Consider the following 24186-nt stretch of genomic DNA (forward strand, 5'->3'; position numbering starts at 1 on the left):
TCCCATTCCTACACAGTCCTTTCTGTCAGGGTATCGACCCGAAACGTCACTCATTCCTTCTCTCCAGAGATGCTGCCTGTCCCGCTGAGTTACTCCAGCTTTTTGTTTCTATCCATTGAGTATAGAAGTATGGATGTGATGCTGCAGTTGTACAAGGTGTTGGTGAAGCCACATTTGGAGTATTGTGTTCAGTTTTGGTCACTGCTATAGGAAAGTTTTTAAGCTGGAGTGTGCAAAAAAGATTTATGAGGATGTGGGCAGGACTGAGGGCCTTAACCATAGGTAGAAGTTGGACAGGCTAGGACTTTATTCTTTGGAGTGCAGGAGGATGAGGGGTGATCTTATAGAGGTATATAAGATCATGAGGGAAATAGATAGGGTAGATGCATAGAATCTTTTACCCAGAGTAGGGGAATCAAGAACCAGAAGACGTTGGTTTAAGGAGACAGGGGAAAGATTTAATAGGAACCCAAGGAGAAACATTTTTAAACAAAGGGCAGTGGGTACATGGAACAAGCTGCTAGAGGGGGTAGTTGAGTCAGGTGCAATAACAGCATTTTAAAAACATTTGGACAGGTTCATGGATAGGAAAAGTTTTGAAGTATATGGGCCAAATGCAGGAAGGTTTGACTAGTGTAGTTGGGGTATCTTGATTGGCATGGGCAAGTTATGCTGAAGGACTTGTTTCCATGTCATATGACTCTATGACACTGATTTAATAAAATACTTCCAGATGTATAATTGCTCTGCAGGATGGAATTTAAATATCATAATATTTCAGGAATAATACTAAAATATGTTTTAAGGTGTAACATTAACTTACCTTTGCAAATGGACAAGGTACAGGGTTTTGGAGCCTGTTACTTTGTTACTTTGGAATTGGAGCTGAAAGCATGATTAAGTACCTAAAGGGTTAAGCACCCAGTCTCTTAACATCCTTAAAAAGCTCAGCAAACAACTGCTTTTGGGTTCCTTATTTTATTCAAATAAATCAGATGAGAGGAGCTATATAACATGATCTGAGAAGCAGACTCTCTACTGAAGAGAACCATTTACTGGTTTGTCCATGGTATCCATTCCAATATCAAACTAACAGGATGCAAAAGCTGGTATTAGTCGTCCTCTGTATCCTGTCCACTTGCACAGGTAAGTTTAATGTTACAGCTTAAAACAAATCTTAAGATTATTATCTAAGATTATGACATTGAAATTTCATTCTGCAGAGTATTTATACCTTTGGGATTCATCTCCAATGAAACAGAAATGGCAACAAATGTTTTTGAACTGAACTATAATTTTAAAACATTCAAAATGTATTACAGCATTTCAAAATTTGTATTGAACAAATACAAGCTATTGTGGTTTAATTTAATAATCATAACTTCTTGAACATTTTTTTTTTGTAACACATGGTTGATCTTAAGTCAAAGCTAAGTAAGTTCTGAAATAACATGCTTTATTTTCAACCAGGTATGGAGGACCATATTCATCGAATTGTGCCAAGATCTGTTCAAGACTCAACTTCTTCAACTGAATCTGGTAAGTTTTGCATTATCTACTTCTTTAAAAATATCAATATACATTAGGAGTTTTTGGATGGGTGAATTGAATTGTGACCAAAGATATGAAGACATGGCTACTTTGACATTCCAGATACTTTAAACTGCCTGACATTGTACCCATATCTGTACCCATATTTTGCTAAATGTGGTACAACATGAACCTCTTTTTTAATGATGTTCTTAGCTTTGGCACAACCCTGTTAAAATTACATGTATCCCTTAATCGTGGTATGTATAGAAATCCAAGTCACTTTTGGGTTGGTTTCTTTACTGCTTGTTCAAACTCATTATATGAGTCATCTTAGTGATTGTAATTGCCCCCAAGCTCCTTTTAATGAGCCGATGATGTCAAACTTATCTCTATTTGAAGTTATTAGTACAACTAGAAATGCAATTAAATGAAGGTAAACAAAGTGCCACCATCAAAATATTGTATTGATTTAATGTGTAATCAGAGGTTATTCTTTCAACTCTTTTTCAGGTTTCTGCAGCACTTGGGGAAAAGGAGCATTCAGGACATATGATAACCAGTTTTACTACTTTAGATCAAACTGCAGCTATTTTCTGAGTCGCCTGTCCACGGATAGCACAAGTGACATAGAAGACTTTAACATCAAAATCCGTCGTGGGTCGAAGGGGGACTTGGAACAAGCATATATAGTGATAGAAGGTGTTACAATTCTTCTGGAAAATGGGATTATTAAAGTGGACGAAAAGACGTACGTTTTGTTTGCACTGTTTTAAATTGTGAACTACAGCATGCATGAGGAATATTCTAATCCATTTAATCTTAGTATCTAATATTTTGAAATATCAGACATATGCATTTGATAAATAACTTTGGATATCCTTTGTAAATTATGATTTCCTTAAATAGTGAGGCATGCATGGATCTTAAACATAAATATATAAGATGATATGTTGCTGTTGGCAGCACATTGAACGTGAATTGCATGTGAGAATTCTGAAAAAAATCTCAGGCAAACATGTTTATAAGATCAGCAGTGTTTTCTGTAGTAACTAGTCAATTACAATTTACATTCTGAGTAAATTACAATTTACATTCGAAGCTAGGCACCGAGCTTCGACACGCTCAGCAAATGACCGAGAAAGGGATAACTGCATAAATTGTTTCTTTGTTCATTTGTTAAAGCAATTTAATATTTTAATATTCTTGATTTTTATTATGCATGCTTTTTCTTCAATTAGTGTTCTCTCATATTACACATAATTATATTATTATAGTTGTATTATTAATAATTACAACGATGTTTACAATAATAATAAAATAATTAAAATAATAATTCACATAAGTAGCATGTTAATTATTTCATGTATTATCATATGGGTATCCCAATATTGTTACTTGATAGCTGTCAAGAAAATCCAAACTATCTGTGCATCATCCTCTAAAACTATATTATAGTATATAGTATGATTCCTTCCTCAGTTTACATTTTATCTTTCTGGAATGTCTTAGCACAATCTGCAAGATAATTCATAATGTAGCACAATGATTAAACCTTTGCCTAACACTATAGACACTGCAGTCTTACATCATTCTGTTTTTCTCTTCCACTGGAATACTTCTATGGACTTATTTTCACATTTATATATATATCTCTTCTGCATTTGCAATAGCAATTAAAGTTAGTATGTAATGAAGATAATGTGAAACCAGAATCCTTTCTAAAGGTGGCAATTATTAGTCAGTATCAATAGTTAGCAATAATGTTAACTAATATTAATATTCTAATTTGAATACCAGTCTGTGTACTCTCCATTCAATATTTATTTTCCAGGGCAAACGTGCCATTTGATAATAGAGTGATAAATATTCAGGCATATGGAATTTACAAACAAATTTCGAACAAGAAGCATACAATATCATTGATCTGGAAACAGGGTGATGTATTGTCGGTAAGATCATTATAGAAGGTTTTCTCATTAACTTTTGTTTATTTCGGATTGTGTACATTCTAAAAGTAATTGCATATACATTATTTACATTCAATTTTCTTCACTGGGGAGATAGTATATATGTAATAACTCAAATTCCAGCCAAGACAAAAACCTCTCAGAATGTTTATCACAGCGCCAGAGACACGGGTTCAATCCTGAGCTTGGATAATAATAATAATAATAATAAATTTTATTTATGGGCGCCTTTCAAGAGTCTCAAGGACACCTTACAAAAATTTAGCAGGTAGAGGAAAAACATGTAAGGGGAATGAAATAAATAGTAGAGACATGACTAGTACACAAAGTAAAGACAGAATTCAATTCAAAACACAATATGAGGCAATTAATGCACAGATGAAAAGGGAGGGGGACGTGGGGCTAAGGATAGGCAGAGGTGAAGAGATGGGTCTTGAGGCGGGACTGGAAGATGGTGAGGGACACGGAATAGCGGATCAGTTGGGGGAGGGAGTTCCAGAGCCTGGGAGCTGCCCTGGAGAAGGCTCTGTCCCCAAAACTGCGGAGGTTGGACTTGTGGATGGAGAGGAGACCGGCTGATGTGGATTTGAGGGACCGTGAGGGTTGGTAGGGGGAGAGGAGGTCAGTGAGATATGGGGGGGCCAGATGGTGGAGGGCTTTGTAGGTGAGGATAAGGATTTTGTAGGTGATCCGGTGGGAGATGGGAAGCCAGTGAAGTTGTTTGAGGACTGGAGTGATGTGATGCCAGGATTTGGTGTGGGTGATGAGTTGGGCGGCTGCGTTCTGGACCAGTTGGAGTCGGTTGATGTAGGTGGAGCTGATGCCAAGGAGAAGTGAGTTGCAATAGTCCAGTCGGGAGGAGATGAAGGCATGGATGAGTCTTTCAGCAGCGGGAGGTGTGAGAGAGGGTCTGAGTTTGGCGATGTTGCGGAGATGAAGGAGGTTTTAATGACATGGCGGATGTGAGGCTCAAGGGAGAGGGTGGAATCAAAGATCACGCCAAGGTTGCGGGCCTGGGTAGATGGGGAGACAGTGGTGCCGTCGATGGGGTTATTGATTTTGCTGAGTGTGGCTTTGGAGCCTATGAGGAGGAATTCTGTCTTATCGCTGTTGAGTTTGAGGAAGTTATGTTGCATCCAGGTTTTTATAGCTGACAAACAGGAGTTGATATGGGAGAGGGGGGGTTGTGGGGGGATTTGGTGCCGAGGTAGATCTGGGTGTCATCGGCGTAACAGTGGAAGTCCAGGTTGAAGTGGCGTAGTATCTGACCAAGGGGGAGGATGTAGATGATGAAGAGGAGGGGGCCGAGTACGGAGCCTTGGGGAATGCCTTGAGTGACTGTGGCTGTAGCAGAAGTGTGGTTGTGGAGAGAGATGAAGTGGGATCTGTTGGAAAGGTAGGAACGGAGCCAGCTGAGTGCAGAGCCTTCAATGCCGAGGTCTTTGAGTCTGGTGAGCAGGATGTTATGGTTCACTGTATCGAAGGCTGCGCTCAGGTCGAGGAGGATGAGGATGTTGAGGGAACCGATGTCAGCAGAGGTGAGGAGGTCGTTGAGGACTTTGAGGAGAGCAGTTTCTGTGCTATGGAGGGGGCGAAAGCCAGATTGGAGGGGTTCAAGTAGGTTATACGCAAGGAGGTGGGAATGAAGTTGCGATGCAAACAATACGCTCCAGGGTTGTTGAAAGAAAGGGGAGGTTTGAGATTGGGCGGTAGTTAATGAGAGAGGAGGGATCAAGACCAGGTTTCTTTAAGATTGGTGTGACAGCAGCAGTTTTGAAAGCGGAGGGGACAATTCCTTGGGACAATGAGGAGTTGAAGAGATTAGAGTGGATGCTTTCTGTGTGGAGCTTGCATGTTCTCCCTGTAACCATGTGAGTTTGCATCAGGTGCTCCACTTTCCTCCCACATTCTAAAGACATGCCGGATAATTGGCCTGTGTGATTTGTCCCTAGAGTATAGGAAATGGATGGGAAAGTGGATTAAAATAGAACTGGTGTGAATTAGTGATTGATGGTCAGTGTGGGCTCGGCTGACCGAAGAGTCTGTTTCCATGCTGTAACTCTCTACTAAGGTCTAAACTAAAAAAAAGATTTGGAGAGAGGAACTGGTAAATTATGGCCAGATTTAAATAGCTTAAGTAACTTTAAGAAAAAGGCATCCAACCGAAGCAGCTTGAAAAAACCTACAAAGGAATCTTAATTGGAAGCATTTTGTGATGTGAGTGGGATCCTGAAAGCAAAAGTAAAGATGTTGACCTACCAAGTCAACTAAGGGAGTTTAATGCAAAAAAGTGGTTAAAGCCTCTGAACAACACTGCACAGGAGTAGGAGAGTAACATGATTAGAGATATCATGCAAGCTGGCTATCCTCTTCATGATCCAATGTTACAAAAGAGATTAGAGATTTATTTTAAACTAACATGTGAAACAGAACAGAATCTTTCCAGAATATGCATTTTTGTATTAGATACTGAAATGGGGCAAAGAGCTGAAAAAGGGAGGAGTATGAATCATGTCCGGTAATTAATTTCACTGAGAGCTAAATTGAATTCACTAAGCTGAGAGCAGAAGTGAAACTTGAAATACGAGGAATAAATAGAATATGAGAGAAAAAAAAGGTGAATGGAAAATTTATATGAAAGGGAATCCAAAGGTCCACTATTGGTCTGTGGGACAGTGGGTCTGTTTAGATGTAAAGAAAATGAACCTTGCCTGCAGGGTTGTTAGATTACTAATGGGCCTGTCCCACTTAGGCGATTTTTCAGGTGTCTGCCGGCGACTGTCAAGTTACTGACAGTCGCCTGAAAAACTGACAACTGGAACGGCGACTGTCAGAGTGGAACACAAACACATCACAAAGGTGGGGGCCAGGGCAAGCGGGGGAGCGCTGTCTGAAATTCACACGGTGTAAAGCCAAGGTGATACAGACACACACCGCCATGAACAGGAAGGTTGGCGCTGTAATTAGGATGTATAACACAGTGTACGGTAAGTCCTGTAAAAGAGGGAGGGGGGGTGAGAAGGGGGGAGAAGGAGGGAGAAAGAGTGGAGACAACTGTTAAGATGCCAGACAACATTTTAGAAGCCAGAGATGCACGGCTGTGAAGTTCGGCGGATATTTAACATTACCGGTCGGTTATCCTTGGTTCTGAAAACTACTGCTTACGTTTTTTATCCCCAATGAGCCAATTAAATTCACCGGTCAGCACTGGCCACAGCCCGAGAACCTAAGAGAACCTTCGACCTCCTGGCAACCCACTAGGACCTCCTTGCGACCCATCTAATGCTCGAGAAATCGCGCTACTCTCCATGGCGACTTCACTCTAGTCGCCGCTAATTTTCCAACATGAAAAATTCTCAAGATCATAATGAGGTCGCGACTAATTCCCAGAATGTGGGAACTCCTCACGACCATGAAGGCAACTCCCCGGCAACCACCCGCGAACATGTGGCGACTGCAAAGTCTCCTGCAGTTGCCTAAAAATTTGCCTAAGTGGGACAGGTTCACAAAGGGGATGTCCCACTTGGGCGACTTAATCTGCGAGTTTAGAAGAGGGTCTTCAACCTTCAAACTCGCAGCATGGTCGACACGTGGTCCTAGGAAGTCCTAAGAGGTCGCTGGAACTCTCCTTCAAGCTCGAGAGAAGTTCCCAAATACTCGTGGCCGCAGATAGGTTGCTGAAAATTTTTCAGCATGTTGAATTTGGTCGGCATGGGTCTTTTTAACTCGTAGTGCAGTGGAGTAGGGTCGCTATTTACTTACAGGCAGCCCTAGGCAATCTCCTTCGCTGACCGGGCATTTTGATTGGCTCATTGGAGTTTCAGGACCAAGGAAGACCTACCGCTAGGTAAAATGCCCGCTAAACTTTATTAAATTTCTTAAAAGTGTCCCCACTTCTTATCCACCCCCTTCTCCTCCCCTTCTTTCCCATTCTCTCCCCTTATCTCCCCTTCTTCCCCCCATACTCTCCCACTTCTCTCCCCTTCTCTCCCTCCTCTCCCCTTCCCTCCCCTTCCCACCACCCCCCCCCCCCCCCCCCACCGCGCTCTCTAAAGAACTTACCGTACACTGTTGGAGCCGTTTACCTTCCTCTTCATCGCACAGACAGCGCTCCCCCGCTTTCCCTGGCCCCCGCCTTCGCGATGTGTGTGTGTGTGTGTGTGTGTGGGTCTGTGCAGTCGGTCGATCCAGCTCGCGGTTTCAACGCGGCCGGTCTATCCAGCTCGAGGCTTTCCAGGAGAGTGCCCTCAAGCTTGAAGGTCGAAGACACTCTTCTGGACTCGCGGGGTAGGTCGCCCAAGTGGGACAGCCCCTTAAGGGTTGGCTGTATCAGTTTTTAATCAAGGAAGAGGTGCTGCCAAAATCTCAAAAGCTGAGATGGTGGAAAAAATTGAACACTGACATAATCCTCCAAACCTAGACTGTCACTTAAAACATTTTGGTCATAGAATTTCTCTAATTGTGCACTTTTGGTTTTCAGATAACAGTCAATGCAAAGTTTCAAGGGCAACTTTCTGGCTTATGTGGAGATTTCAGTAAAGGAGTCAAGACGCCTAGTGGTAAATAACATTTTTGAATCCATGACTGGGTTTCTTCTGTGTGATTTGAGCAAGGCTTCTTGTTATGTACTGTGATTGCTACAACAGTTTCACTGTCGTTGCACCTATGGTTTATGTGACCCGTATCTTATGGTGTGGTAATGATAGGGCAAAAGAGAGAGTGACTGGGATGAGATCCATCCTTGATTATGCTGATGGTCTTGCCGAGGAGCATGAACTGTAGATGGATTCAATGGAACGGAGGAGGTTGGTTTACTTGATGGTCTGGGCTACATCCAGAAATCTCTGCAATTTATTGCAGTCTTGAACGGAGCTGTTCCCAAACCATGCGGTGATGCATTCCGATAAAATGCTTTCCAATGCACATCTGTAGAAGTAGGTGAGAGTTGTTAGGGATATGCCGAACTTACTTAGCTTTCTTGGTCTGCTTTCTTGGCCATTGCTTCAATGTGGCTGGTCCAGGACAAGTTGCTGGTGATATTTATTCCTAGGAATTTGAAGTTTTCTCTACTTATGCGCTATCAACACATACCAGGGTATGTGCACCGCTTCGCTTCCTGAAGTCGTTCATAATTTCCTTTGCCTTGCTGACATTGAGGGAATGATTGTTGTCTTGATTAAATTAGCCATATTAAAAATGTTTTAACATATTTAACAATGGTATTTCATGATTCCAGCCATTTGTTTTATCATACTAAATAATGTTTAAAAAGTTAATAAAATAGTTCTTACTGTGTTTAATCTTTAATGTACATTTTTTAATATGATTTTGCTGCTCATTGAACTTGTTGATATTAAAGCTGCTGGCTGCCAGGCATCCTAACATCCATAGATCTCCAAGAAAGTGGAATCCTTGCCACAGAAATCACTGTGTCGTTGTGGGAGCTTTCCTATGAAGTCAATGAGTGCTGTTTCTTCACTAATAATTTCCAATTCTCAGACATAAGGTACTCAGCTAATTTGTCTTCTTTTTCCACAGATTCCACATTTTTTGAAAAAAATAAGATTGATGCCTTAGGTCATTCATGTCCTAGTCATTACGTTTCACCTCGCAAGGCAAATGTAAGTTTATAAAAAGACTGAATACAGAGCTGCAGAGTAAATCACATCCTTTGATAATGTTAAATACATTGTTTTGTGTATGCTTTGTTTATTGAGATGGGTAGAAGTTAGTTTGGGGAGCAAAATGCAATTTCTTCATGTGCGAAGAACAAAACAGTAGACTCAAAGTTCTAACGCAGATTTCCCATGGGAAAATCACAGGAATCGGAGAATATGAGGGTGATTTTGTTCAACTTCAGTAAAGAGCAGCTGATATTAGACCTAAAATACAGAGAAAATAGTCAAAATATTCAGTAGGAGAGGCTGTATTTGTGGAGAGAAAAACAATTATGTGTCATGCCTTCTGAAAATAGTTAGAAATCAAATGCGTTTTAAAATGTGGAGAAGGGGAAGAAATTTGAAATGGTACGTAGGTAGGGATGTGACCAAAAAGGATGGATGACATAATAGACTATGGTGCCTACTTCTTAGAGACGATGATGTAGGCTGTTCATTGCAGCTTGTTTGACTGGAAGAGAGGTAAATAGAAAATGAATGGGAAAGAAAAAATACTTCCAAATTTTTCTTCCCAGTGGAGAACCTCAAGTCTTTAACAAAACAAATTAAACAATAAGACTAATACAAGAATATTAAATCCAAAATTCCCGTGACTGTGCCATGATATTATAATGTTAGCTCGTACATCATGGGATTTCCACAAGTCTGAACATGGGCTTTACCACTGAAGTCTGGACCTGACAAACAGGTGATGGGTAAATAATAATAATAAATAATAAACTTTATTTCAGACACAAGGTCCAGACAAGGGAAAACATTAAATAAAAATACATTGCATATAAAAACACCATAAAATACATATAAAATCTTAGTATATCACTTATAAAAGCATCATTAATTATATATATAAAAAAACACAATACATGATTCAAAATCCAGAATAAAAAAGAATGATCAATGTCCTACAACGAGACAGTGATACCAGTGTCTCCACAACTGGGATTCGTAGCATGTAGTGCTAAAACCTTATGTTTGACAAAGCCACGGTAATTACATTTTTAGAGTAATTGATCCTGCAAATGAATTTATACATATGATTTCTTAGGATAGCTTCTAAAGTACAGACTCCTGCAGCCACAAACATGTTACTAGCACTACACCATCTAGGTTTCCTTAGCAGTGTTTTCAAGGCATTATTATAGGCCACCTTTAGTCTCTGCAAACTTGTCTTTCCATAGTTCGACCACAGGTGTGCAGTATAGAGTGGTGTGCAGTATGCTCTAAACAGCAGCATCTTCACCACATCTGTACATGCACCAAACTTACGGTGTCTTTAGGCTAGAAATCTCTTTAGTACTTTCTTTTATGACTGAAGCAACAGTCACAGTAGTGCAGAACTTGTAAAAGTGCCAGGATGAATGCATTTTGCAGTTTGCAGGTTTTCCCTTTCAATGCCATGCTGTTTTAGTTTAAATACACACAATTTTATTTATCTTTTACAAGATCCCATGACTACAAGGACTTGGTCTTACAACTGCAATCTTTGGAGCTTTTACAGTAGTTTTATTTCCCTGAAGCGGTACTACTATAAATGTTGAAAGTGCTTTTGTTGATAGGTTTTATTGCCCACTCCACCCTTGAAGGGTCATACAGTAAGCACAATTCAGGCTGTACATTTCAAACTACTATAAATTAATATTGCTCCAAAAGTAGATAATGCAATGATGGAGTAAGTAAGTGAAAATGTACTCAGTGGCTATTGGGGACCTGGACGGGGCGATTTTGAACAATGCCCTCAGTAGATGTGTTCTTTGTACGACAGAACCAAAGTAATCTTTCAGGGTTACTCCCCGGAACTTCTGGCAGATGTTTGCCAGGGACACCTATGTGAGAATGAAGATATCGTGAGGGCCAACAGAGTATACACAACATTGCAATGTCAGGGAAGTTTGCAATGCTAGCAAAATGCTAGAAAATACCCCATGCCATCTCTGCAAAAAGATCTCTCTTACATAGAAAATAGGTGCAGGAGTAGGCAATTTGCCCTTCAAGCCAGCACCGCAATTCACTATGATCATGGTTGATCATCCATAATCAGTACCCCGTTCCTGCTTTATCCCCATATTCCTTGATTCCTTTAGCCCTAAAAGCTAATTCTCATTCGCTCTTGAAAACATCCAGTGAATTGGCCTCCACTGCCTTCTGTGGCAGTGGATGCCACAGATTCACAACTCCTTGAAAATGTTTTTCTTCATCTCAGTTCTAAGTGGCCAACCCCTTATTCTTAAATTGTGACCCATGGTTCTTGACACGAAATGCAAAGAAAATATTTGATTCTGCAACAGGATCCATGCAACAGGTTTCATTGCTACAATTGACAAATGGCCTTTGATAAGGGAAAGTGTGAGATCATGCACGCCTTTAAGAGGAATTTTAAGGCAAACAATTTAAATGGAGAAAAATTGCAGATATGGGAAATACAGAGTAATCTGGCAGACAGATTCTTGTCCATGAATTGCAATACGTTAGCAGGCAGATGCAGCAAGCAATCAAGAAAATAAATGGTATATTGGGATTTGTTGAAAGCAGAATTTAGTTTTAGGTAAGTGTTGTTACAATTCTGTAGGGTACTGGTGAGTCCATACCAAAAGAACTGTGCATAGTTTTAATCCCCCGTTTTAAGAAAGGAAATGCTAGCATTAGAGGCAGTTCAAAATAGATTCATTGATTAACACTAATTGAAGAGGCTAAAGAAGGGAAATAGTTAAAGATAAAGGGTAGCCATTTAAAACCTATGTGTTTCGAAATGAACAGGATGAACCTCTGAGGTTCTCTCACCTAATTGGAGACCAACTTATTGGAGATGTTGAAAGAGGAGATTATATGAAAAATCTGGAAACTGAGAGCTATGGGAATTACCCAGCCGTAGAGTTGTGGCCTAGTTCAGATCAATCATGATCATGTTGAATAGTGGGACAAGCATGAGCAACAAGGTTACTTTTCCCTGCACCTTTTTTCTTGTGTTCCTTGTGCTATCCATTTGAGTGAAGACAATGAGTGGAAGAAAGATGGGAAAGGTGAAGGTTGTAAGGGGATTGGAGGCTTTATTGTTGAGATTTGAAACTGGGTAGTATAGAGGTCTTAATTCAATTCACTGGCATAGTATTTTATCCCTTAGATTATTTTACAAAAATCTTTGACTGCCAAAAATGATGAAATCAAAATATGTTATTTTTAACTTTTCTCATTTTGTTCTATTCTGTCCCACAAACTTGATTACTCAATTACTTGAGTGCTTAGCTCTGCCATAGAATGTTCTACATATAACCTTTCTTGTGTTGTCTACAGGCTCAGCAATGTGACAAGATTTCATATGTCTTCATGTCATGTTTTGAATTTGGTATAGTAAGCAACTATTTAACAATGTGTAGAAATGATGTCTACCATTGTCCTCATTGTGCGTGTGTTACATATGCGGAAATGGCACGTCTATGCCGGAAAGACCTGCTCACTGAAAACTGGAAGCACCCAAAAGAATGCCGTATGTTATTACTCAAAATCCAAATATTCAAACAAATTAGGAATTTGTGCCAATGAATTAATGAATTAATAATTAAATGAATACAATTTTTACATAAAGTTTATTTATTAAAATGGGATAACTAAAGTGACAATTCTCATGCAGTGATCATGTGTATTGGCATTTCATAACTATGCAGCGTGATTTAAATGAAAAAAACGAATACTTTCATGTTTCAGCCAAACCTAAGTGTCCTGAGAATCAGATTTATAAGGCTTGTGGTCATGTGGATGTGCCAACTTGTTCTAATCCAAAACCTCTGCAACAAAATGATAAATGTGTGGCTACATGCATATGTCCAGAGGGTAAGATCACTTTTATTAACGTAAAACAGTTTAATCTTCTGCATGCACCAAAATGTTACTTTTAAGTAAAGCTATTCTTAGAGGAGATAACAGCGTATTTTAAGTATTGAATGTTTCATTGCTTGAAACATTGATTGAAAGATACAATATGGAAACAGGCCCTTCAGCCCACCATGAACTTACTGGTCATTTATCACCTATTCACATTAATTCTCTGTTATCCCACTTTCACATCCACTCCCTACACATAAACAGCAATTTACAGAGGCCAATAATTCCACAAACTCCCACGCCTTTGAGACGTGGGAAAAAACTGGAGCACCCAGAGGAAACCCCCGCAATCACAGGGAGAACCTGTAACTCCACATAGACAGCACCTGACATCAGGAACTAATCTGAAACTCTGGTGTAGTGAGGCAGCAACTCTAGTAGCTACCCCATTGTGCTGCCCTTGATATTGGGCCTGTTTGGGGGGGGGGGGGATACAATTACATTTATTGTTAGATAGTTGCTTTCTTTTTTTTTTAAATCCCCAAGAAATATCATCATAGAGGGATAAATAGAGAGATACGGGTGTGCAGTTGAGGACACAATGTAAAGTAGGAGCAAGAGTAGACATGCCATTCAGTGGCTGATCTATCTTCATGTTTATGCCTGATTTATATAATTCTCTTCAGGGCAAAAATCGTTTTGTCCCAGTGTTGCACATACTCAGTGAGTAAGAAAGATACACAGCCCTCCAAGAGAAGAAATACCCCCTTTCTCTGTCTTGGGGTTTCCCTTTCTGAAACTATGCCACTAGTTCCAGATGACCTACCGGAGAAACGATCTCTCCATATCTACTATGTCCTTTTTGTGGAATTATGCTACTTTAATGAAAAGTTTTATTCGATTGGTAGCCTAAATTTAAATTTGTCATTTCAGTTTTAAGGTGAAAAGTACTTAACCATTCATTTTAATGTTCCTCAGGCACTTTACTCGATAACATTGGGCGAACAAATAAATGCATCAAGGAAACAGAATGTCCTTGTGAATTTAATGGAGTAATTTATGAACCTGGAATGAAAAGGGAAACTTCCTGTTTATCATGGTAAGTTTGCCACAGTACATTTTTTAATAGTTTACAAACACTAAATACTCTAGAGTTGAAAAAGCTAACAATAATTATTTTATTTGCATTTTCTTTCAGCATTTGTGGAAATGGGGCATGGTCATGTTCTCACCTAAGTTGCCCCAAGAGATGCAAAATAGAAGAAGCAACATCCATCACTACATTTGATGATAACTATTATCAAATAAAAGGGGATTGTTCATTCTATGCAGCTAAGGTATGTTTTCCCCAAATTATTCTTGCTTATTATCAATTTCTAAAGTATTTGTATAGATGGCAGTATGTTTTCTTGAGGTATTTCTAGATTTTCTCCCTTTTCTATAGGCGGTTAATTGGACCATCAAAGTTGAGATTCGCCAATGTCAGGCAGTTTTGAAACAGACTTGTTTGCAGCGGATTGTCCTAATTAAGAAACAGGTGAATTTTTTTTTAACTATTTGTTTTTTACATTTCTGTCACTTTATTCTCAGCAATAATACATATTTGTGCATGTTAACAGACCACTTACATGTTCACCAATGATGGCAAAGTATATCTTGATGGAAATGAAGTTGCATTACCTCTGAGAACAGGTAAAATTGTTTTTTTGTGGCATCTATCATCCTACTAGTCATATATCTATATACTTAAAACTCTGATCTTGGATGTGTATTTATTTGTGTGTGTGTGTGTGTGTGTGTGTGTGTGTGTGTGTGTGTGTGTGTGTGTGTGTGTGTGTGTGTGTGTGTGTGTGTGTGTGTGTGTATAATCACATCTCCTCAAAAAAACGATGCGCAAACGGTAACATTTTTACATATTCCGGTAGAGATTGTTCTCCTTATCTGAATCTCCTCATTTGAAAATGTCATGCGCTATTTCTCGAGTTATTACTGAAAATGTTCAAAAATCTGACAAAACTGAAATCTTTCGCTGTTGACGTCACAATGGATCTGCGTGCAGTCTTCCTCGCGCTGCGAGTGACGTCACTCAGCACACCCCTCCTCTCCCTCCTCTCCCCCCACCCCTTTTCCACCCCTCCTCGTTATTCAAAAGACGCAGAAAGAACGAGCAAGTCGGGATCTGGATTGAAGCCGCTGAAATCACAATTCTTTGGTTGACACTCGATGGGGTAAAAGGAGCGAATGAATAATATTAATATAATATCAAGGGGGAGGTTAGTGTGTGTGTGCGAGGGTGGTTAATGTGTGTGTGTGTGTAGAGTGGGGGGGTGGTTAGTGTGTGTGTGTGTGGAGTGGGGGGTGGTTAGTGTGTGTGTTACACCACAGGCCGCCCACCCTCGCAACTGTGGTTGAAGGGACGGGACCCAATGAGTCCCACTTGGTCTATTATATACTAAAACTCTTCCCTATGCTTTCAAGATTCTACATTTCCGTGTGTATGCAGGGTTGTGTCGGCTTTCTTTTAATCTCCTTAATTTGTATCTTCTTCCAAAACACTTGTCCACAGCCTTCCCATTTTCACACATGCTACTCACATTTTTTCGGTGGGAGACTCTTGCAGCACCTTCCATTGATGATGTCACAGTTCCATCTCACAGACGTCCAATCACAATGGATCTCATTTACATATGACATCACAAAGGGACAGGGGTGGGAGATTGCAACCTTCACGTGTTTCCCCGAATGCAATCAACCTGGCGTGCACAATCAAATAAGATCAAATAGAACAAGTTGTCCTCCCCCTCCCTCTCTACCCCCCTTCCCTATCTACCCCCTCCCTACCCCCTCCCTCTCTATCCCAACTCCCTATCTAGCCCCTCCCTCACTACCCTGCTCCCTCTATGCCCCCTCCCTCTCTACTGCCTCCACATCCCTCTCTACCCCCTCCCCCTTGCTCTCTACCCCTCCCTCTCTACCCCCCTCCCTCTCTGCCCCTCTCCCTCTCTGCCTCCCTGCCTCTTTGCACCCCCTCCCTCTCTGCACCCCTCCCTATCTGCACCCCTCCCTATCTGCACCCCCTCCCTCTCTGCCCCCTCCTTCTCTGCCCCCCTCTCCCTCTTTGCCACCTCCCCTCCCTGTCTAGGGAGCGGTGAGTATTGGGACCTATGGGTGAGTGGTGGAGTATTGCGTTCGGGGACCAGCCCTCCCCTGTGATGCCACGCGCCCCCACCCCTCAATCTCTACCCCCCTCCCCCTCCCTCTCCCTCTCTACCCCCCCCCCCTCTCCCTCCCTAACTGCGCTTGCGCAGATGGGGGCTATTTGTGAGTGGATAGGGCGGGGGATGGGGGAAAGGGAGCAAATAAATAATATTAATATAATATCAAGTGGGGAGGTTAGTGTGTGTGTGGGGGGGGGGGGCTGGTTAGTGTGTGTGCATGACGCCGCAGGCCACTCCTCCCCCGCAACCGCGTGTGAGGGGACGGGACCCAATGGGTCTCACTTGGTCTAGTAATTAAATAAATGCTGTAAATTGCCCTGAAGATTTTTTTTCTCTTTGAAATACTGTAGATGGAATAATGATATTTTGGCAGTCTTCTGTGTTCATTCAAGTCTCAACGACATTTGGACTGAAGATGCAAGTGCAGACAGCACCTGTTATGCAGCTTTATATCTCACTGCCTGAAGAGTTAAAAAGTACCACAAAAGGTATGGATGAATCAACACTATTACAATGGATGCTACGAAGGATCTTGGATACTGCTGGAGTTTGGTAAACTCTGCTTGGTGGGGACGGGGGGTGGCGGAGGTGTGGGGGAGATGTATATTCTAATTTTCAAATGACGGAACTCTCACTATGGCATTTCTGCACCATATAAAGATGTAAGGTAAGATATACAGCTACCTTTTAATTTTTCAAAAACCCACCTCACCTCCACTCCACTCCACAGCATTGGCCCTCAGTGCAGTGCCACTGTTAATAAAGCCACTGCCTCACAGCACCAGAGAACCAGGTTCAATCCTGATCTCCGCTGCTGTCTACGTGGCATGTACACATTCTCCATCTGACATTCTCCTTTTCCAACTCAGGAACTTGCTCCTTATTTAACAGTAGATCATTTCTCCAATCCTCCGATTTCCTCCATGGTCCCAATCTCATTTTTTTCTGGCTACCTTTTGTTCCTCATTACAGGACCCAATACCTGCCCACGTCTGATCACCGATTCCAACACACAATCCACACTCACTTCCTGATCTACACCCCTGAGCCCAGATCCCAATTCTCGATCTCTTACCTAATTTCCACTTCCCAATCCTTGACTATTTATCTGATCTCCACCCATGACCTCAACCCCAATACTATGCAACTTACCCGACCTCCATCTCTGACTGCAGTACACAATCCTTCACCAGTGACCTAGTTCATAACTCTGACTGCAGGAATCCACCTCTGCTGTTAATCATACATCTTGTGGGAGATAGGTAATCAAATCTGCAAGGACATTATGCAAAGATTGGAGGACTCTAGAGTAAAGATAATAGGGAACTACTTATCCCCAAAATTGAGTGGGATAGTATTCTGAGAAAAGGGGGCGGAACTTCTTAAATCAATATGGGTAAACTGCCCTGATCACTGTGCTTGTAGGCCAACAAGTAGCGGAGTTATAGCTGGATCAAGATCTGGGGGAATGAGGTGAATCAAATACCAGTGGTGGAATACTTGGGGAACAGGAATCGTCATATTCATATTAAAATAAATGGCAAAAATCATCCTTGAGAATGGAGTGGAAGTGGTGGTGAGGAGGTATTAAATACACACTATGCTCAAAGTAAATAAGGCTCAAGGTTGGGTGGGATGTTGTGGGTTTCTGTGATTGGTAGTGCTGAGGACTCTTGAAGGGCTTTTCATAGCCACCTAAATATTCTTAGTATAGGAGAATATAGGAGAATTACCATCGACTTACATAAATGACAAAAGTAGCACGGCCTCAACTTCTCCACTCCCCTTTCTCACTCTAACCTCTCCCCCACTGAATGTACAGCCCTCCACTCACTCTGCAACAACCCAGACTGGGTGATCAAACCAGCCGACAAGGGAGGTGCCGTGGTAGTCTGGCGCGATGATCTCTACAAGGCTGAGGCCACGCGCCGACTCTCAGACACCTCCTCCTACTTATCCTTGGACCATGAACCCACAGACGAGCACCAGGCCAATATCTCTAACACTACCACTGACATGATCACTTCCGGCTCCCTGCCCTCCCAAGCCTCCAACCTCATTGTTCCCCAGCCCCGATTTTACCTTCTCCCCAAAATACACAAACCTGACTGTCCTGGCAGACCCATTGTTTCTGCCTGTTCGTGCCGCAGCAAGCTTATTTCTTGAACTGCCTCTTTGTAGGGTACGATGGACAATCCTTGTTTGAGGCATACCGTGGCTCAATCCCCTAACACTACCTCCGCTACATTGACGACTGCACTGGTGCTACCTCCTGCACCTACACACAACTCACTGACCATCCATTTGACCACTAACTTCCATCCAGCACTCAAATTCACCTAGACCATTTCCGACATCTCTCTACCGTTTCCAAACCTCACTATCTCCATCGCAGGTGACAGATGACTGACCAACATCTACCATAAACCTACTGACTCCCATGGCTATCTGGACTACACTTCTTCCCATCCTGCTTCCTGTAAGGACTCCATCCCCTACTCCCAATTCCTCGGACTATGCCGCATATGCACACAGGATGAGGTGTTCCAAACCAGGGCATCGGAGATGTCCTCATTCTTTATGGAACTGGGGTTCCCCTCTTCTACTATAGATGAGGCTCTCACCAGGGTCTCTTCTATACCCCGTAACTCTGCTCTCACTCCCCATCCCCCACTCGTAACAAGGGCAGAGTCCCCCTTGTCCTCACCTGCCACCCTACCAGCCGTCACATATAACAAATAATCCTCCGATATTTTCGCCACATCCAACGGGATCCCACCACTGGCCACATCTTCCCATCTCCTCCCCTTTCAGCTTTCTACAGAGACCTCTCCCTCCATGACTCCCTCGTCAATTCGGCCCTTCCCACCCAAGCCACCCCCTCTGATGGCACTTTCCCTTGCAACTGCAGGAAATGCCACACTTGTCGCTTTACGTCCCCCCATGACTCCATCCAAGGACCCAAGCAGTTGTTCCAGGTGCGGCAGTGGTTCACCTGCACCTCCTCCAACCTCATCTACTGCATCCGCTGCTCTAGGTGTCAAGATTCAAGATTCAAGAGAGTTTATTGTCATGTGTCCCAGATAAGACAATGAAATTCTTGCTTTGCTTCAGCACAACAGAATATTGTAGGCATAAATAAATACAGAACAGATCAGTGTGTTAATATACCATTGAATATATATATACCATTGAATATATATATATATATATATATGTGTGTATATATATATATATATATATATACTGCTCTACATCCGTGAGACCAAGCGTAGGCTTGGCGGTCGCTTCGCCCAACGTCTCCGCTTGGTTCGCAGTAACCAACTTGATATCCCAGTTGATCAGCACTTCAACTCCCCCTCCCATTCCGAATCTGACCTTTCTGTCCTGGGCCTCTTCCATGACCCACTGTAAATTGGAGGAGCAGCACCTTATTTTTCACTTGGGTAGTTTACACCCCAGCGGTATGAACATTGACTTCTCCAGTTTTAGGTAGTCCTTGCTTTCCCCTTCTTTCCCCTCACCTTCCCAGCTCTCCCACAGCCCACTGTCTCCGCATCTTCCTTTCTTCTTCCCCCCACCCCCACATCAGTCTGAAGAAGGGTCTCGACCCGAAACGTCGCCTATTTCCTTCGCTCCATAGATGCTGCCTCACCCGCTGAGTTTCTCCAGCATTTTTGTCTACCTCTTTTGAAATGTAAATGTAAGGACATACCTAGTAACCGTAAGGACATACCTAGTAACCACAGCTCAGCAGTTTATATATCATAGTAATCTTTGCTTTAGGCTGACAATTTGATACGAAGCATTCAATTTCTTGCCAGTATCAACACATCAGTAGTGAATGTATTTAATAGCATTTTGCTGACTTTCAGCTCTTGTGTATGGATTTAAAGCAAATTCTAGCTATCTGGATATCTCAAAAAATACTGACAACAAATTATTTACACAATAATTGAAGTGAAAACAAATTTGAACAATGTTAAAACTTGCATGTGAATATTTGCAAAGAAAATCATTGTCAATAAAATAAAATAAATCATCCAATTTTATTTGAAGTAAAATGGGTATTATCAACAGGTTAGATGATGAACTGTAGCAGAAAATGAACTGTTCGCAAAAGCTATTACCAGACAAGAAAGATTAACACCACAGGTAGTTTCTCTCTTGTGATGCCCTGTTTTATCTTCCCCTAGGTTTATGTGGAAACTTCAATGGAAATGCAGAAGATGATTTCCTATCTGAACAAGGCATCTTGGAGGGTTCCGTCACTTCTTTTGCTAATTCCTGGAAAACAGAAGATAGTTGCACTGATGTAAATGAACCTTCTCCTTGTATCAGTTCAGAAAATGGTAATCCTTGATTTTAAATCTCCACTGATAAAAAATATAGAACTAGCATTTGCAATGAGAAGAAGTAATGCGATCTGATCCAGTGATGTCACTTCTGTTATTGCCAAGCTGACTGAGCACAGTATGAAGGATTCTCACATACAGCAGTTCAGAAAGTAATAAGCACAGATATTGAGTAATATTTTAAACATCATATAGACCTAAATAAAGATTGCAATATATGGGTGATTTAGGTGGTAACTGAAAATCATAATTTGTCAAAAACCTTTCTTTACAAAGTTAGAATATTTATATTAATAGTATGAAATATTCATATAAGGAAGTTAAAGGCGCAAACATAAGCATATTTTTTAAGGGCTAGCTTTTTTGCTATGTAGATGTTGTAATACACCATTCCTTCAAGTTGCACTTGTGCTTTTAGAAGCACATGAACGTGAACATTTATAAAAGTGTTTGTAGGTCCAAAATGACAGTCCAAGCTGTCAAATATCCAATCTTGAGACTGTTGAATTAGACAACAATTTTTGGGTTTATTTTCAAATGATATTGAGTCATTCACAGATTGAGAGCTTTGGTCTATAAACATTTATAACAAGCAATAATGGAATTGCACAAGATTAACACTATTGATTGTAATTAACAATTTATAATGAAGGAAAACAAAATGTTGGCACAGAATTTTCTGATATGTTGCCAACATTTCCCAGATAATTGCATGCGTTCAGCATTTCCACACATTTGCAGAATTTCTTGACACTTATTTGATGCTAATATGACTGTGCTCCATAACCCGACTCCTCATGGAATCTGTGGAGTCTATATACACATAGCACATAATTCCTGCTATTCCGCAGTGCATAAGCTAAAGAACATGCAAAGGATGCCCCAGCACAGGATGTCTGTGGATTTCATGGGAATCATTTTAAGAAACTATGGTAATGGTTAACTTGAATGTTTGGGAAGTTTCAATTTATTATATTAATTATTTATTTTCATGGCTTTATTATTTTTCAAAAAAATATTTTTTGTTAAAACATGATAGTTATTAGCAGACCTTTAGATTTCAGGGACATTAAAAAATTCAAGCTGTGAACAGCTCACAGTTAGCAATGTGGCTTGGCATCGGTCATAATTTTTAAAATTATTCTTGTAAGTGACACACCATATACAAATCTTAATTTCTCATGTAGCATTACATTTTTTTTTAACTCTTGATTGATTTTGCTAAGTTTGTCATGTTGTCATTGGATTTTGGTAATAGTTAACAGCTGACTTTCATATCGAATTTTCCAATGTGAAAAAAAACCTTACTACTCTTTGACATTTACCTGGCTGAAGTACTCAAGGTCTTGTCATCCAACTTCTCAATAAGCAATGAGTCTTTTGTTAAAATGTGGTTGCAATTCTTTTAGACTCCTTGTAAGGCTCTGAATTTTGGCAAATTCAGCAGCACACACTAGAAGCCACCAGTACAGACTGGAGAATAGAACATTAGCTGAGATCAGAACACTGGTTCCCACTATTTAACAGGTTAAAGAATGATGTAGAGAAGTTTGCCTCTGTCCTAATTTATTTATTGTTGAGTGAAGACCTATTAATCTATTCTTTGGAGGAGGAAGAATGAGAAGAAGAATATTCAAAGCGGAATTAGACTTGAAACCTTTGTTAAGAAATGACAGTTTTAATTTGGCACATTGGCTATAACACTTTGGTGAGAACATTTTCTGTTTTCTTCTTCTTATGGAGGAGGAGGATAGGCGGAGGCGGGAGGAGGCGGAGGAGGAGGAGGAGGCTGCATAGGCCATTGACAAATGTCCTCGACCTCACTCGGTTGTTGGCAGTTCTTTCGAGTTCTCCCCAGTTGAGCCCACTCTCAGACATTCCTGTCTGGACTTCTATTCTCCAGCTGTTCCTGGAGCGAACTATTTTCCTTTTTCCTCGGGGGTTCCATTTCAGGGTTTGCCACGTTTGTGGCAGGTTTCCTGAGGGTGTGTCAAATCCAACTACATTTTGAGATGTGTTTTGAGCAGATCTTCCTGAGCATGTTAAACACCACTCTAGCCTTATTGATTCTACTTTTTATGTCTGCCTCTGAATCTATAAATCATGTAATTTATTATTTTGCAATAAAAATATTGTATTTAAATCTTCAGAAAAATATGCAAAACATCATTGCGCGTACTTAAAGGATCGTACTGGTCCTTTTTTATTGTGTCATCCTGTAGTTGATTATGCACAATACTATAAAGTAAGTATCTGGTTGTAAGTATTAGTTTTCAAATGGAAAAAGATAACTTTTAACGGAATGTTCAAGCATGAAAGTCAAGGATATTTCTCCCTAACTTACGAGGTTGCATTTGGGATTTGTTTTGTTTTTTTGCACTGTATTATATTTTTTAATTTATGGAACATTTTTGTGCTATTTATTATATTATCTATTGAGTACTCTGTTTACAAACCTTGTGTGCTGCAGCAAGTAAGAATTTAATTATTCCGTTTTAGTACTCTTGACTCTCTATAGAACAAGGGTTCCCAACCTGGGGGTAAATTTCACCTACCCAATGGGTAAATTTGTTGATTTTGGATTTGTACATATCTTTTCTCATTGACTGTCTGTGTTTGGTTCTGGTACACCAGTATCTGTTCACCATTAGTTGTCCATAAATAAGTGAAATAACATTGTTATGTGTTATTAATGTTGCCGGGGGTAAACAGGACAAAAAAGGTTGGGAAGCCCTGCTCTAGAATTATATCAGTTTCAATTTCCTGAGTTGAATATATCTGACCCCATATCCTCTTCAATCAAAAAAATACATGTGTATGCACATATATCATCGATATTTGCCGTTGCAACATTCTTGAATATTTTTCATACATTTAGACCCAGTTCGTCTCCCAGTACTATAGCCAACCATTATCCTTAAATTTCAAACCCCTCTGAATGATTTCTGTCATATCATCGATTCTACTTCAGTTTTATCCTTCTTGATTACATTTTCTTTCTGTGCATCCCTTGTAAAAATACTCCTCTTTCATGAGAATAAGACATAGGACCAGAATTAGGCTATTTGGCCCATTGCGTCTTCTCCGCCATTCGATCATGACTGATCTATTTTTCCTTCTGAACCCCATTCTCCTGCCTTCACCTCATAACCTATGATGCTCTTACCAATCAATGACCTATCAATCTCTGTTTTTAAAAAACCCACTGACTGGGCCTCCGCAGCCGTCTGTGGCAATGAATTCCATAGATCCGCCCTCTAGCTAAAGAAATCTCTCCTCATCTCCATTCTAAAGTTATATTCTTTCATTCTGAGGCTGTTCCCTCAGGTCCTTGACTCTCCCACTCGCGGAAATACCCTCCCCAGATCCACTCTATCTAGGCCTTTCATTAATTTGCAGTTTTCAATGAGATCCCCCTCATCATTCTAAACTCCAGTGAGTTCAGGCCCAGAGCCATCAAGCACTCCTCATACTTTAATCCAATCATTCCCAGGATCATTCTCATAAACCCCTCTGGACCCTCTCCAATTCCATCTCATTCTTCCACCGATTTGGGGTTGAATACTACTCACAATTATTCAAATGAGGCCTGCCCAGCACCTTGTAAAGCCTCAGCATT

The 24186-nt window shown here is 40.8% G+C and overlaps 1 protein-coding gene across 1 annotated transcript in view; it reads left to right on the forward strand.

Annotated features, from left to right (window-relative positions):
* Positions 1 to 1097: 1097 nt before the first annotated feature.
* LOC116984979 (mucin-2-like) overlaps positions 1098 to 24186 on the forward strand; it is a 221466-nt gene continuing 198377 nt past the window's right edge. The window contains exons 1-14 of the mRNA XM_033039340.1: positions 1098 to 1146; positions 1471 to 1539; positions 2044 to 2281; positions 3365 to 3482; positions 7981 to 8059; positions 9039 to 9121; positions 12467 to 12659; positions 12878 to 13003; positions 13973 to 14093; positions 14193 to 14331; positions 14439 to 14531; positions 14614 to 14686; positions 16563 to 16700; positions 20409 to 20564. Of these exons, the coding sequence (XP_032895231.1) occupies positions 1098 to 1146; positions 1471 to 1539; positions 2044 to 2281; positions 3365 to 3482; positions 7981 to 8059; positions 9039 to 9121; positions 12467 to 12659; positions 12878 to 13003; positions 13973 to 14093; positions 14193 to 14331; positions 14439 to 14531; positions 14614 to 14686; positions 16563 to 16700; positions 20409 to 20564 (1675 nt within the window). The remainder of the gene's footprint in view (positions 1147 to 1470; positions 1540 to 2043; positions 2282 to 3364; positions 3483 to 7980; positions 8060 to 9038; positions 9122 to 12466; positions 12660 to 12877; positions 13004 to 13972; positions 14094 to 14192; positions 14332 to 14438; positions 14532 to 14613; positions 14687 to 16562; positions 16701 to 20408; positions 20565 to 24186) is intronic.

This window comes from Amblyraja radiata, chromosome 21 (assembly GCF_010909765.2).
Source record: "Amblyraja radiata isolate CabotCenter1 chromosome 21, sAmbRad1.1.pri, whole genome shotgun sequence".
NCBI lineage: Eukaryota > Metazoa > Chordata > Chondrichthyes > Rajiformes > Rajidae > Amblyraja > Amblyraja radiata.